Source organism: Gordionus sp. m RMFG-2023, chromosome 4 (genome assembly GCF_954871325.1).
Source record: "Gordionus sp. m RMFG-2023 chromosome 4, tfGorSpeb1-WG-v2, whole genome shotgun sequence".
NCBI classification, from domain to species: Eukaryota; Metazoa; Nematomorpha; class Gordioida; order Chordodea; family Parachordodidae; genus Gordionus; species Gordionus sp. m RMFG-2023.
The window spans coordinates 2,172,926-2,189,352 of NC_088778.1; the positions used below are offsets into that span (position 1 = coordinate 2,172,926).

The 16,427-nt window shown below is 26.9% G+C and overlaps 2 protein-coding genes across 4 annotated transcripts in view; one reads left to right on the forward strand and one right to left on the reverse strand.

The window, feature by feature from the left end:
* The window catches only part of LOC135928937 (uncharacterized), a 36,083-nt gene extending 35,817 nt beyond the window's left edge, over positions 1-266 (forward strand). Inside the window, exon 23 of one of the 2 annotated variants that reach the window (XM_065465389.1) lies at positions 44-266. In XM_065465389.1, the coding sequence (XP_065321461.1) occupies positions 44-118 (75 nt within the window). In that variant the 3' untranslated portion in view covers positions 119-266. The remainder of the gene's footprint in view (positions 1-43) is intronic. The other variant, XM_065465388.1, reaches the window with a different exon arrangement.
* LOC135928939 (inositol oxygenase-like) lies at positions 180-11,214 on the reverse strand. Of its 2 annotated transcripts, XM_065465390.1 has the most exons (9): positions 11,111-11,214; positions 10,990-11,061; positions 8,071-8,154; positions 6,256-6,348; positions 5,667-5,736; positions 4,897-5,074; positions 4,057-4,124; positions 903-969; positions 180-823 (listed from the first exon to the last, which is right to left on the reverse strand). In XM_065465390.1, the coding sequence occupies exons 1-9, from the start codon at positions 11,123-11,125 to the stop codon at positions 595-597; spliced, it is 876 nt and encodes a 291-aa protein (XP_065321462.1). In that variant the 5' UTR covers positions 11,126-11,214; the 3' UTR covers positions 180-594. The 2 variants fall into 2 exon arrangements, with proteins under 2 accessions (XP_065321462.1, XP_065321463.1); XM_065465391.1 differs by lacking the exon at positions 11,111-11,214 and having other exon boundaries at positions 182-823; positions 8,071-8,150; positions 10,990-11,027.
* Positions 11,215-16,427: the final 5,213 nt, after the last annotated feature.

The window sequence follows — 16,427 nt, forward strand, 5'->3', positions numbered from 1 at the left end:
TTAAAAAATTATATTTTTTTTTCTAAAAACGTTATATATAAAGCTCCACTCTACATTAGAAACCAAATTAATGGAATACGTCAATAAGAGCGAAATACTGGCGAGAAACCGGATTTAAAGATGTGAAAAATGTCGCCATTTTATTAAAAAAAATTTTTTTTATTTATTCGCATTTTTTATATTCATAAACAATTTTCGTGTAAATAAAATATGTTAGATTATATCGATTTATTATATTGAATTATATTACATCCCTATCAAAAAAAAATATAATGAAATGTATAAATAAAAGTGTGAGCAAATATTACTTATTTGACGGTTGATTTAAAAGTAAAATAAAGATTATTATTATATATACATATATATTTATAAATATTCATTGTTATTTTTTTTTGCATTTGAATTTAAAAAAAAAATACAATTTGATAAATAATATCGAATATTTTTGCATTGAGAATAGAGGGTTAAAAAAAATAAATATTTTTTTTGGTAATTGTGAATATATTAAAATATAAAAAATTCTTTAAAAAAATAATATTTTAATTTTTAAATAAATTAAATCTTTTTAAAATTTTTATGGAAGGATATGTCAGATCAAAAAAATAATTTCCTATCGGCGTCCTCGAAGTATTTGGCGATTATACTACCGTAATAAGGTTTAAGACTTTCCAGGTCGGGTATGTCTCGGGGATTGTCGGATTTAGTGTACAAGTCGAAGCGATTGAAAGTTTGGACGAAGGGAAGAGTTACCGCCAAATCCGGGCTTTCATTGCACAGGTGGTAATACTGACCAGCGCTGTGCCAGGGGTAGAAGGAATGAAACCTTTAATCAAATTCGATAAACAACAAAAAATAAATAAAATAATTTGTTTTGAAATTTTAAATTATTGTTTAAATATTACCTCACGATATCGAGAGCTAATTGAGGTAGAGTGTTTTGATTATATTTGAGAAATTGGTACATGTATTCTTGATTATTTTATTTTAATAAAAAAAATTATTTTTTAACCGATTCTAAAAAAGGGGCGATAAACGATATGTTAACCCAAGATTCAACTTAATCTCGAGGAAAGTGGGGAGTTGGGGGGGGGGGGATAAATTTGGGGCCAGATGGCAAGAGCCATTTCTAAAATAGTAATTAGACCCACACCCAGAAGCCGCGTATTCCCATGACATTATAATTTGGGGAATTTTCCCAACTTTGTAAGGTACGCAATTTTAATATATAAACAGTTATAACATATAATTTTAAGAAAAGACCTTCATGGATCGGGCTAGCCCATCGGCCGGGTATAGGGCTAATATTACATTTTCTAGTGGGCCTGGGCCGAGCCTGGATTTTAAAATTTTTTTAATGGGCTGGGCTTTGGGCCTAAAATTAATTAAAACAGTTGCTAATTTAAAGAAATATTGCCTTTTTTTTCTTCTACTAATAATAAATTTCAGTATTGTAAAACAAAATGATCGCCTAAATATATTTTAACGTTGTATATTATTTTCATTAAATAAAAAAAAAAAAGATTAAATTTTTGGATATGCGGTTGGGCCAGGTTCGTGAAATTTTTTTGAAACTTATCATGGGCTTGAATTTCTTTCAACATTAGATAGGTGGCTAAAAAAAATTTTTTACTGCTGGCCTGGGATGGAATTGGTCAATAAATTAAGGCCCATGAAGATCTCTTATTGCAAATCGAATTTTGATTGTATAAACCAAAAAATGCGCGAGTTGATTGTCAAATTCGTATTAAAATATTCAGGTATGGATTTACTTTTTAATACAAATAAATTTAAATTGGATCGCATACTTTGTGACACCATTCACCCCCAAAAAAAATCAATTCGGTATTTAAAAGATACTTAGGTTATTTCAGGGTTGGGCAGTATCGCGGATATTTGTATCTTAAACTAAGCATACTTAATGACAAATTTTTTGAAGTACTTCAAGATGATCATAATAAAGAAATTCATCGTGACTTTGGTATTGACGAAAAAGTTATAGCAACTGTTACAGATAACGGCTCTAACTTTAAGAAAGCTTTCAAGGAGTTTGGATATTCTATGGAAGCTGTAGAGAATGACTTTGACATCAATGATGATGAATGTATAGAATTCGAAATCATTCAAAGTATTATTTAATACTTCTTTAAAATTTAATATGATATTGTAAATTTAGTAAAAAATTTTATTCATATAAAATTATTTATTTGTTTATTTAAGGGTCTAAAGAAGCCTCAATAACATTGCCTCAACACATTCGTTGTTTGTGCCATACGATAAGTCTAATTGCCACAACAGATGTCGAGAGAGCTAGGATTCTCCTAACATTTCTAAAATTCATCATCCTGCAATAGCTAAATGCTAAGCTATGGAATGCAAATAATAGGCCTAAAACTGCAGAACTTATCAAAGCAGTTTTAGGAAAACAATTAGTTACACCTTGTTGCACTAGATGGAATAGTTTGTATGATAGTCTTCATAGTTTATTAAAATTTAAAGGCGAACTTCCTAAATTATGTCAAAAATTAGAATTTCCTAAATTAAGAGATATTGAAATTCAATATTTAGAAGAATATTGCAATATAATGGCCCCATTGGCTATAGCGATTGACAAAATACAGAGTGAAATCAACTGCTATTATGGAGAATCAGCTCCAATTTTAAATGTCGTTAAAAAAAAATTACAAATTTAATTCAAACCATTCTACAATTTTGCAAACCATTAGCTATTGCCATAGAAAATTATTTAAATAAAAGATTTAAAAATATATATGATTTTGATAACAATTTTAAAAGTGCATTTTTGGCAACTATTCTCATCATCCCTATTTTAAAAATCGTTGGATTGATGGTGAAAAAGAAAAAAAAATACCTTCAGGATTTGTTATTACATGAAGTTTTAATTGTTTTTAAAAATAATATTGAAATTAATACTTCAACAAAATCTTCAATTGATGAAGATGATGATTACTTTTGCCTTAAAAGTACCACATCCAATTCTAATAATTAAATAAATGATATTGAAATTGAGGTCCTAAATTATATGAAAGATGACAGGTGGAGTATAAATATGTTAAATAGTTATAAATATATAAAAGAAATATTTATTAAATATAACACAATATTACCCTCTTCAGCCCCCGTTGAAAGATTATTTAGCTTTGCTAATATGGTTAATAGACCAAATCGTCAAAGATAGAACGATAAATCATTTGAAAAATTAATAATATTAAAAAATAATGCTGATTATTATTATTTACTAATTATATAATTATTAAATGGAATATCGCATTTTCTTTTATAATAAATTTGTTATTTTCTACAATTTATTTTCAATATTTTTTTATAAATTTATATTATAGATAAGAAAATAAAGCTTTATACATTTTGATTTTGACTATTTAAAGTTTTTTAAAAAAGTATCTTGTATCTTAGATACTTTAAAAAAAATACAAGTATCTTGTATCTCATATCTTATTGAAATTTTTCTAAAGTATCTAGTATCTTGTATCTTAAATACAAAATTTTATAAAGTATCTGTATCCGAATACAATTTTCTTAAAATTTGCCCAACCCTAGGTTATTTTCAAAAAACGTGAACGTCATTTTTAAACGTTATTTTTCAAATTTAATTTAAGAAATTTTTTTTTTTTTATATAAGTGTAATTAATCGTCGCAAAATGACAAATGCACTAAATTTAAAATTTTAAGTTATTTTGAATATGTATTTTTGTGTTCCCAAGTCAATTTAGAATCGCGAAATAATATATAATGAATACGATTTGCGATATAAAAATTATTCCACAAAAATAAAAAAAACTATAACAATAAATTAAATGATAGAATTCATCTTATGGTAAAAAAAACATAACTAACCTGAGTGTTAAGGGGAGAAGGGGGTGGTTGGTAATAGATGACCAATATATACGAAATGTATATATACATATGACCATTTTCGTTTACTCCAAAATATATATTTATAATTCTTATGTTAAAAAAAAAATTTCTATAGGACAGAGCTTAGAAAATAGGTGTCAATATATATTTCTTTATTTTTACCATCGTGACCCCATGACATAATAAGATTATCTAATCCGCAATGAGGATTGTATATACCGTATTTAGAGCTTATTATATAAAATTTAAAAAAAATAATCTATATTACTGAAGTGAAACGATAGCATTAATATTAACGTAGTTATTTAGTGTTTGTTAAATTATCTAACTTTGACCATTTCTATTGTGTCTTATTCAGGCCTTTAGACTAAAATATTGAATTAAACTTCAAAGTTGAGTCTTAACTCTAAGATTGACTAGAATATTTCTGGATAAAAATATGGCTGCGCTGTTTTATAGTTGAGTAAAGATAGCGTAGTTTAACGATACTAGTTAGTTATGTTTCACGTATTAAATAAAAACTATACATGTTAGCATCAAGGCGTTTTTTCTTTCGGCATGGTGTTAATTTTAACAACTCTCAATCATTTATTGAAGTGTGGTTTTTTTTTTAAAAAAATTTTAAAAGATCGAATTTTATCGGAAATGTATTCTGTCATGTTTGGAACACCTGTGCCTGTTCCTATGAATTGTGAATAATTTTGCTGTTGACCTATGAATCATATATAATTTATATTTAAAAAAAAAATATATGGAAAAATTGTATTCCAAACATCATGACGGCATGTATTTCCGGTGAAATCGGATTTTTTAAATTTTAAAAAATGGCGCTCAAAAAAAACACGTTGACACCAACATATTTGATTGGCTGTAGAAGACGCCGTTGATTGACTTTTGGTCTAAATGTCGTTCAAGCTTTTGTCTAAACGCCTTTCAATGATATGAGTGACAGGTTAAGTATAGATTAGTATCAATGTCATTTGAAAGTGAGGGAGAGGAAACTTGTATAGAGGATCGCGAAAATCGGAATTCGAAGAAAAACTTTTCGGCCCAAATACGATGTCGGGAGAGGGAGAGCAACCCAAGGGATAGGTGTCACCCACAACGCACCATTGATGTTCGCCATAAAATGCCATTATTTTGCCGAGGTCATGAATTAGACCCGTGAGATGGAACCAATCTAATTTTATTTTATTTAAAATTAAATTAAATTAATACAAATATTTATTTTAAATTAAAATTTTTTCAAACAGATCCGAATAGCTTTATAATGGCATATGAATGGGCATATATATTATATAGAAAAAGGTATATAATGTAAGGCAAAAATCAGAGTTATTAAAGGATCTAGATACAAGTATCTAGATCCTGTATCTAGATATAAAAATGTGGTATCTGTATCTAGATAGATTTTTTATTAAAATATCTGTATCTAGATATTATTTTTAGACGATGTATCTGTATCTAGATCCATTTAAAAAGTATCTTTTAACAACTCTGGCAAAAATTGAACTTTGCTAATTTCAAATAATTTCCATAATAATTCAGAAAACTAACTACATATATTCAGTTTTAATTTTTTTTTAATAAAAAAAATAAATAATAATCATCAAACTCAACAGTTCAATTACGAGATAAATTTATAAAATATCGCTTAGGGACTAATGTAGCGGCGCGTTATTTACGAAAGCAGAGCCGGTTATATATGGGGCGTTTAGATGAAAAACGTTTTAAAAAACATATGTTGCGGATCGATATTTTTGAAAAACAACCTAAATCCGGATATCCTTTCCTGATTCTTTCGGCAGTTTGAAACGAATGAATTATATTCGGTAGCGAAGTCTTTTTTTTTAAAAAAAAACGGTATAATTGGAGATGTATAAATCCGGGAGCGAGATTCGGGTTCTATTAAAATTGCCGGTTTTTGTACCCGACCCGGCCGGATAGTTAAAATTGGTATCAGGCTATTTTTTATTAAAAAATTCGGACCCGATCAGATAATTAAATAAAAAATTTGGTATCCTGTTATTAATTTTTGTATCCTCTCTTCCTCCCTCTCCCCTCCCAGCTGGAAAATTAAGATCCGGTTATGTGATCTGGCTGAAAAGAAAAAGAAAAATTATATCCGGGAAAGATTTCATTATTTTTAAAAAATGTATTAAAAATTTGTAAACGCAAAAAAAACGTCTTTTTTTTGTTTTCCTATAAAAAAAAAAATTAAATAATGTGATATTTAATATTTAGAAGATAAATAAAGATAATTAATTGCTCATAAAATGTCAATCATTATTTTAATTTTACCTCCTCGAAAAAAAAATGACAATTTTATATTTTGTCAAAATTTTTTTAAATTTTATTTACATCGGGGTCACTTTGGTCCACGATTTTATTCATGAGCTCCAAGGCCTCCATTAATGTCAGCTGTATTTTGTCGAATTTGAGCCATTTTTTGTGCTATAGACGTAATACATTAAAATACAACTAAATATATATTTTTTTTTAGATATTATGATTATGTTTAAAAGATGTTTAAACGGAAAAAATAACCGATATAGAAACCGTAACGAATATCGGTTCGAGTTTGGGTTCAAATATAAACAACGGGTTCGGTTCGAACATTTAAAGCAATTTTTATCGCTATTCGCTAAAATAAATAAAATTGTTGCCGTATAATAAATTAATTATTGAATTATATCTATAAGAAGGCAGAAGACTCGGAAGACTTCTATTATGCTAACTTGGGCATAAATTTAGTCCGTCTGCAGCACAACAAAATATACACTGCAAATGGGTTTGCTTATTTTTAATGATTTTTTTTAAAAAAAATTGGGAATTTTGGGAAGCATTCCTTTTGTTTTTTCAATAAATTTCAAGGGAATATTTCATGGAATTACCAAAAATATTCCCAGGTTAACAACCCTGGATACGAATCCATGGGGAAAAAAAAGAACAATATTCTGATAGAGGCCAGCCGAGCTATCGCTTCACCGTGTCCTAATTTTAAAAAATCGCGGGCCCATAGTTTTATCTAATACAATTGCATATCATAAACCTAAACGAGATTAGGTTCCTAAAATCGCTAAAAATTGAGAATCTCTCCTAAATCTCCCTAGAAAATTTTTTTAAAAAAGTAATATTGAAAATAATATTAATAGATTTCTAGGAAAGTGGACGAACGCTTTGTATTTAATATAAAAAAAATCACTTAAATGGAAGAAATGTCAACAGCTGTTCCCTGAATTGGGAACATTTTGGGAATATTGATGACCACCCTCCCCCCCTTCCCTCCATTTTTGGAAGAAAAAAAAACTCGATTTAATTATTCAAATATAGTTTAGAAAATTTTTCTAGAAGATATAAGCCAAATTCCCAACTCTTTTTTTTTTGTTTTTTTTTAGCGATTTAGAAAGGGAACCTCCCTCACAAATGTGTTGCCGAGTTTCAAAATGTTATAAAAAATGATAGCTAAAAGAATAAAAATATATGCAACATCTAATGTATTTAGCAGAGTTGTTAAAAGATACTTTTTAAATGGATCTAGATACAGATACAACGTCTAAATTAATATCGAGATACAGATTATTTAATCAAAAATCTATCTAGATACAGATAGAGATACCACATTTTTATATCTAGATACAGGATCTAGATACTTGTATCTAGATCCTTTAACAACTCTGGTATTTAGTGTTGTTAATTGGTTGGTTTTGTCCCCGAAGTTTGAATCTAAAAATCGACTAAACCGGCTCTGAGCACGTACCCCGAGCACAGAGCCGGGGTCCAGATCCACAACACTATATATATAAATATTGTTTTTGTTTTAGAATATATATTGTAGTCCAGGGATTCCTTAAATGTTATGTTAAGAAGTTACAAGTTCATATACAAATTGTTTTAGAGGTTATTTTCTTCTTTTTTTTTTTTGTATTTATTACATCGGTTCAAAAATTTAAAAGATAGATGGTAAATATATATATATAAAAAATAGGGCCTTTTTGATTGGTTCAAAAGAAAGAAGTGGAGTGTTTCTATTTTCAAAAAATTAAATCGGGAAAATTATCAAAGGTTAATTCCAGAATTATGTCTCCGGGTTTTCCTGGTGGAATATGAGGAAAAATTTATTAGATAAAAAATAAGTAAAATAATTTGTGTTTTTTGTTAGTTATTAGTTAATACCATTTCTTTGACAAAATCGAGTGTCTGCAAGGAATGCATCTTGTAATACGTAGCTTTAACGTGAGGAGGGCAACCATTTTCTACCTTATCATTTTTTCATATAAAAAGAAATAATTTTTTTTTAAAAAAAAATATTTCTTTCTTCTTTCCATCTTTTTTTCTTTCGTTCGTTCGTTCTATCTTTCTTTCTTTAAAGATAGAAACTTCCCTAAAAATCTGTCTACAGACGCTGTGGTCCGAAAATATTTTTGGGGTAGGTTGGACAATTTGTCCAAAATATTTTTTATGGGCCAGACCAAAAAAAACCTTTTCCTCGGCGGATTGTTTAGAACTCGGCTGATCCCTAATTACAGACCTGGGGCCAGAGATACAAACAAAAAATTTGCCCCAAGTCCAAACCCAACCTGTAAAAGGTGCAAATTTATTATATAAATATGGTTAATTAACAACGGCGTTTATACGTAACCTCTACCTTTATAAAAAAAAAGTAAAAATATTACGAACCAAGGATCAGCCGAACCTCCAAAGAAAAATTGAGGATAGAAACGAAAACTCTCACAAGGAGAAATGATAACCGAAATTAACCTACTCATCATTTATACTTGCTCGAGACTGTTAAACCGGACTGGGAAAAGGTTAAGGCCAGAGAGAGATACACTAATAACAGATACTTTTTTTTTGTATCGGTTATAGATGGATATCTTAAACTTTAACTGACAAAAGTTGGCCAAAGGAAATGGAGACCGGGGATAAAAGAGATTGTAGATTCCCTGCCAAACGAGGTTCTGTTTCCGTTCTATGTTCTTGATAAAAAAAAATTAGGCAATAAATAAAAAAAAACCCTCAAAAATGAATGTAGACACGACATTTCAAATAATTTTATATAAATTTGCGAAATGTAAGAAACAAGCGCAATTGAGTCAATTTAGTTGGACTTTTTATCATAAATAGATTCTGCGGGGCACGTGATGTTCCTTTATGTGCAAAAATGAGTGAATGAATTAATTGGACTATCTATAATTCCAATTTTCCCAGAAATATTTTACGAAAGATTTTGGCTCCTGTTCAAAAATTCTTGTTTACAAATTTAATTTTCCATTTATTTTTATTATTAAAAGGTATAAATTATTATATTATTTTTTTATTCGTTTTTTGACAATTAAAATATTTTAAATTTAATATTATTGCCAAAAATAACTATTGTTAAAAAAAATTTTTTTAACTTCAAAAATTAAACATTTTTAATCATCTCGTCAAATAATAGTTATATAATTATATATATATATATATCAGAGTCCTGCAGAGGTGCCATTTCTACGACCCGGCCCGGATTTTTTTCGACCTAGCCCGGATTTTTTTCGAACCGGCCCGGATTTTCTACGACCCGGCCCGGATTTTTTCGAACCGGTTCGGATTTTTTCGACCCGGCCCGGATTTTTTTTTTCAAAAATTTTTTTTCGGGCCCGGCCGGGTTTTTTTTAAATAAAAAATTTCAGGCCCGGCCTTTATTTTTTAAAAATATATTTTTTTTATTTATTTTTGATTTTTAATAGCTAATAATGACGATTTCAAATATTTGGTTTCAAAATATACAGGGCCGGGTATATTTAAAAAGATTAAAATACGCCCCGGCCAGTGTACCCAGGTTGGGCGGCCGCGGCTACAGGTTTCAAATATATATATATATATGTATAGTGTAAACACTGTCCAATTTGGGCACCTTGGAGCCAAGATTTTTTTTGCCCAATCAATTTCAATCTTTTATTTTCTAATAGTAGTTAAAAGGAATTTGATTGGGACTCAAAATTTTGGTCAACTTAGCAAATTGTGAGCCTAAATTAGACAGGGCTTACTGAATTATATATTATACATCAAATATTAAATCGATTTAGATTTGGAGTATTTGAATTTTAAAAAAAAATAAAATTAAAGGGTCAATTTGAACATCTTTATTAAAACATTGCTAAAATATATTTGAAATATGAATAAACCTTTAAGAAGCAACTCATGTTATTCACAAAAAGCCCAGACACCATTTAAATTCATAATAGAGGTTGAGGCGAATCAGCCCAAACTGACCCCTGGAAAACTTATTTTTTAGTCTGGGCTAATTATTTTTACCTGGCATTTTCTTGCCCCTTATTGCGATAAATTTCTATGGAGGAAAATAATTTAAATGTGCCTAATTATTGGCCTTAAAAACATATTCAAAAACTTTTATCCAGCCTGTAAATATTTTCAACCTAAAAATCCTTTTGCATGGCCCCTCAAGCTGCAACAAACCCTAATTTAAAATATAATACATGGAATTTGAATATAAATATTTTTATAAAAAAAATGAGCCAGTGTGGCATATCTAAGAGTTTTGTTTTGGGAGATGTAAAATTTTCTATGGAATAAATAATATTTTATATGCAATATAATAATAAGAATGGCCCTGTTTAATCTGTTATATTTCATTTTAACAAATTCTGCCCCTTTATATTTACACCTTCAAATTCAAACAAAATGGTTACTACTTTATTTAATTGTATAGGTTTTAAGTAAAATAAATTTATTCTGGCTTTTTAAAGTTTGTATGCCTCAAACAAATAAAAAGATGGTTATTTTCAAATTAATTGAAATATAGATAGAAAATTATTTTCAACAAAAGCAAAAAAATTGGAAATTATAACATAAAAGTCTTCCATAAGTATCATATTAAAGTGCAATTTGATATTTAAGATACCTTTAAAAATACTTTAAAGGCCCTAGTTTACAGAAGTTTTGAAGGATGCAATGTAGTGATAAAGTGCAAAGATTATATATTTTTTTAAAAAAATTTACGAAAAACTATAGTATTTAAAAAATCTTAATTTCATAATTGATTTATCAAATTTAATATAATATTTAAAAAAAGGTTATATATTATTGATTTACATCATAATTTCGAAATTTTTCAATATTTATCTTTTCAGGGCGATAAATTTCAGAAGGATCCACCATATTCACCTAATAAATATATAGTAATTATTATAAATAATCTATATATAATCTGTACCTGTAGCAAATCCATTTGACGACAATGTAATAAATATTTTGCCGGTTTAATCAAGCTTTAAAAAAAATTATGGCAATCACAATTTTAAATTTTCAGCTGATATATTTTAACATCCACTAAATACAAATAATATAGACGAATTATATTTTTGATAATTTAGTTTATATTAAGAAACTTAACCATCGGCATATCTGGGTAGGGGTAGGGGGGGGGGGTTAAGAGAAAATTTTTTCTCCCCCCGTCTTTCTGTTATTGTTAATATAATTTAAGCTAATAACCTTCCCACAAACCCGCTATCACCCCTATATCATTATAAAGAAGATTCTGAAAGAAAATTAGAAATCACTTTTATAAATACTGATTATGAGTGATTTAAAACTATAAAAAAAATAGTAAAACGTATAATTATTTTTATAAATAACAAATATAATCTAAGGCCTGCAATAGATGAATCTTAAGATTCCAAAAAATTATAGGGAATATAAAATAAGACAAAAATATATAATGTCATATAATTAAAATAATTTTAAAAAATTAATTATTTTTATTTTTGAATATCGGGATTTAAAGAATTTATCATTAATAAAATTGTAATTAATGAATGTTCGGTGCTCGTTATGGTAAGTAATCCAACCCGTTATTATCTCATTGTTGATTGAACGTACGCTTTGGTATGTTTTTCAAAGAAATGATAAATCAAATTTAATATGAATATATAAGAGTCAGGGGCATCGTTAGCCTTTACAATCTCAGGGAGCTCAACCAGGGGCGTCGCTAGCCATTACAATCTCAGGAGGCTCAACTAAAAAATACCCTCCAATTTGCGGATCTTCGGCCGTGTTTTATATTAATATATTATACTTTTTTTTAAATTTACTAACCCTAAATAATTATTCTGAATGTCATTTATTATATTTTGCATACAAAATAAACTAGCATATAAAAATAATATTTTATAGAAAATCTATTTATTAGAGTATAAAATATTTTCTATTGTTGATATGAAATGATTTTGCGTCTAAAGAATAATAAATGATAAAAAAGGTTAATTAATTCATATATGCCTCAATTGATAATAGTTTGTGAAAACTACATAATATATTATAATTCTTAGCAACTTACATTGACATAAGGTCATGAAACTAATATAACTCCCTATTACCATTTTAGACAATGTTTTATAGAATGGACTAATAAGAAAAAATTTATAGACCTTACCAAATCTACAATTCTTGAAGAAGAGAATATAAACGACCAATCCAAATTATAAAACTACATGGTGATTAGAGCTTCCTTTTAGATGACATGATGGAAGCTAGATAAGTAATCGAGAAAATTATTGTATGATATTAAATTTCTAAAAGATTATCTTCCATTTTCAATGTTATAGACCTATTGCTTATCTAAAATATGCGATCATATGCTATCACTCTCAGCAGCTGTAGTAATCAACTTAAATTACATAGCCAACATTAAAACCTTTAGAAGAAATTATGCAAATATATTGAAGCCTTGATTTATTTACACGTCAAGTATGCCATATTAGAAATGAAACATTTTGTAACTACAAAATAAGAACCAGAGTAATATCATGAAAGCAATTAAGATTTTATATATTATTGTCGCACCATCTCTAGTTGGTATATTATATCTTAAAATAATAGTTGTTTGTAATAATATCAAAAATATATTTGTATCAAAGATTTCACTCAAATCTATTTTTCGAAGAAGAAAAATATAGCTTTCCTAAAAACACGTAAAAAAGAGAAGAAAAGATAATCAAATTTATTACATCTATTGTGGGATGGGATGAATAATAATACGTTTAACTTTAATCATATTTTAAATAAATGCGTTAAATATTTGTAAGCAAATCTTTACTTATATTTATTATCAAAAGCATTTATTAGTAATTTTAAAAATATTAACTGTAATATATTATATAACAGTCAGATACGTCTGTAAAAGTGGCATTTACCTAATATTTTATTAAAAATTATATATAATAGAGGATTATATACTACTATATGTCTTATACTTTTTATAAATAAATCTCTTATACTTATTTGGATTTGGACCTTGAAAATAATTTTAGGAAGAGACATGATAATTAAATTTAAAAATCAATAATATAGTTGATTAGTGATTTTGAACTCGTCTAAAATATTAAATTATTAATTTTCAATTAATAAATGATTATATTTATTAGGGTTATATAATAATTTAAATAATAAAAGTCAATTAAGCTTCAACTGTTCTAAATTAATATTTAGTGAGTTATATTGTTATATTTTTAACATAGAATTTGATTGCAAGCTGACATAGTACAATTTATATGTAATAATCTAATCTAATAATTAAAATAGTATTCATTAATAAAAAAGATAGTCTAAATCTATATATTATCAATAGAATTATAAAAGAAATTATTCAGAGGGCAATTAAAAAATTTTTTTTTAGCTCAAGGAGAGGAGATATTAAGGAGCCATTAAAAAAAAATTTTTTTACTTCAGGGGGCTATTCAAATTTTTCAGGTGGCTCGAGCCTATGCGCGCCCCCCCCCCTAGCGACGCCACTGAGCTCAACTAAAAAATTTCTATGGGGAGCGAAGCCCCCTACTGCCAATTTGATGGCCTTCGCCCTTACCGGCCTTCGGCCGTGTTTTAAATATATTATACTTTTTTTAACTTTGCTAACTCTAAACAATTATTCTGAATTTCATATTTTGTCATTTATTATATTTGCATACAAAATAAACTAACATTTAAATAATTAAAACAATACAAGACATATTTAAAAATAATATTTTTTTACACAAAATCTATTTATTACAGTACAAAATATTTTCGATGGTTGATATAAAAAAAATTTGTATCTAAAGAATTACAATGATAAAAAAGGTTAACTAATTCATGCATATGCCTCAATTGATAATGTTTTTTAAAAACCACATAAGGCTATATAATTCTTAGCAACTTACATTGACAATTTAGAATGGATAATAATAAAATATTTATAGGCCTTACCAAATTAACAATTCTTGATGAAGAGAATATAAACGACCAATCCAAATCATAAAACTATATGGTAGTTAGAGCTTCCTCTCAGATGACATGATGGAAGTAAGATAAGTCATCAAGAAATATATTGTGAGATATTAAATTTCTAAAAGATTATTTTCCATTTTTAATGATATATAAACGACTTCACAGTTGACCATTATTGCATATCTAAAATATGCAACCATATGTTCTCAGCAACTGTAGTTATAATCTTAAATTACATACTCACACTAATAATAGATGCTGGTTAATTTACAGTCATAGCCATGAATTATGAAAATATATTGAAGCCTTGAGTAATTTACAGGGCAAGGTTTACATATTAGAAAAGATACATTTTGTAACTATAAAATAAAAACCAGAATGATATTATGAAATCAATTAAAATTTTATATATTATTGTAGCATAATCTCTAGTTGGTATATTATATCTTAAAATAATAGTAGTTTGTAATAATATCTAAAATATATTCGTATTAAAAATTTAATTTAAAACTGTTTTTCAAAGAAGAAAAAAATAGCTTTCCTAAAAAACATAAAAAGAAAGAAGAAAAAATATCTAATTTAAAACATCCATTGTAGGATGAATAATAATATTTTAAATAAATAGATGGCGTTAAATAGTTGAATGCAAATTGTTACTTATATTTATTATCAAAAGCATTGATTAGTAAAATTTATTATAATATTAACTGTAATAGATAATATGACTGTCAAATACGTCTGCAAAAGTGGCATTTTACCTAATATTTTATATATTATTATATATAATAGAGGATTATGAACTATATGTCTACTTACATTTTATAAATATATCTTTGTACATTTCATCTGTTTTATCATAAATAAATCTTGATTCTTTTATAGTATAAATAAAATCATATAAACTAATGTATAATTCAGTAACTTTAAAAATAAAATCCAATTTTTTTATAAAATGGATGATTTTAAATATCGCGGGTACAAGGAAATAAAAATATTAAATGAATGTGCGATGATATTTAGTTTTTTCACAAAATATCGCTGGTGTTATGTTTAGTTTTTTCACTAAATATCACAGGTGTTATATGCAGTCATGGCCATATTATTAATATTAATTTTTAAAATATTATAAATAACGTTATAACCCTCTATAATATTTGGCGGATCAAAAAGTCAAAAAGTTTTGACTTCAAAATTTGCCGGATCCCATTTTAAATTCGGAAGATAACGGAACTGACGCACTTTGAACATATATATCATTTATAATGAAATTGACTTTTGACGGAACAGATGTAAAAATCGGATACGTCTCCACTTTGAATGCAGCCTTATACTTATTTGGATTTGGACTTTGAAAATAATTTTAGAAAGAGTCATGATAATTAAATTTAAAAATCAATAATATAATTGATAAGTGATGTTAAACTAGGCTAATTACAATTAAATTTGTTAATTTTCAATTAATAAATAATTATATTAATTTAATTAGGGTTATATAATAATTTAAAATAATAAAAGTTAATTAAGATTAAACTGTTAATGCTAAATAGTGAGTGATATTGATATATTTTTAACACAGAATTTGATCGCAAGCTGACATAGTGAAAATATAATTTATATGTATTAATCTAATCTAATATTTAAAATAGTATTCATTTAATAAAAATTTAGATAGTCCTATTAATTTTTACATAATAAAATTAAATCTATATATTACTCAATAGAATTATAAAATAAAAGAAATTTATCAGTTTTTCAGGGAGTAATTAAAAAAATTTATTTTTAGTTCAAGGGGATATTAAGGAGTCATTAAAAAAAATTTTTGCTAATGGGGCTATTCAAATTTTTTAGGGGGCTCGAGCTCCTGCGCTCCCCCCCCCCCTTAGCGACGCCACTGATAATAGTATTGTATATTTATAGGAAATGTTAATTTCGGAAGAATATCTAGTAGAAAATACATTAAATTGCATTATTTTCAAGAATTTTATCTAATTAGTTTAATATAAAACAGAATAGTAGCATAAATTTTCTGAGGGGGGGGGGAGAGGGTGTAGGAGATAGTTTGTATTTTTCATATAGTAAATATTATTTTTTTGGAACATTAAAAAATTATAATATATTAGAACCAATCATATTTCACAAATAAAAAAATATTGGAAAAACAAAATAACATAATAAAATAGAGAATTGAACAATATATAATGATTTAAGAAATAAATCAAAGTATTTATTTGATCTTTTACAAATTGGTATTGCTGTCAGATATAAAATAT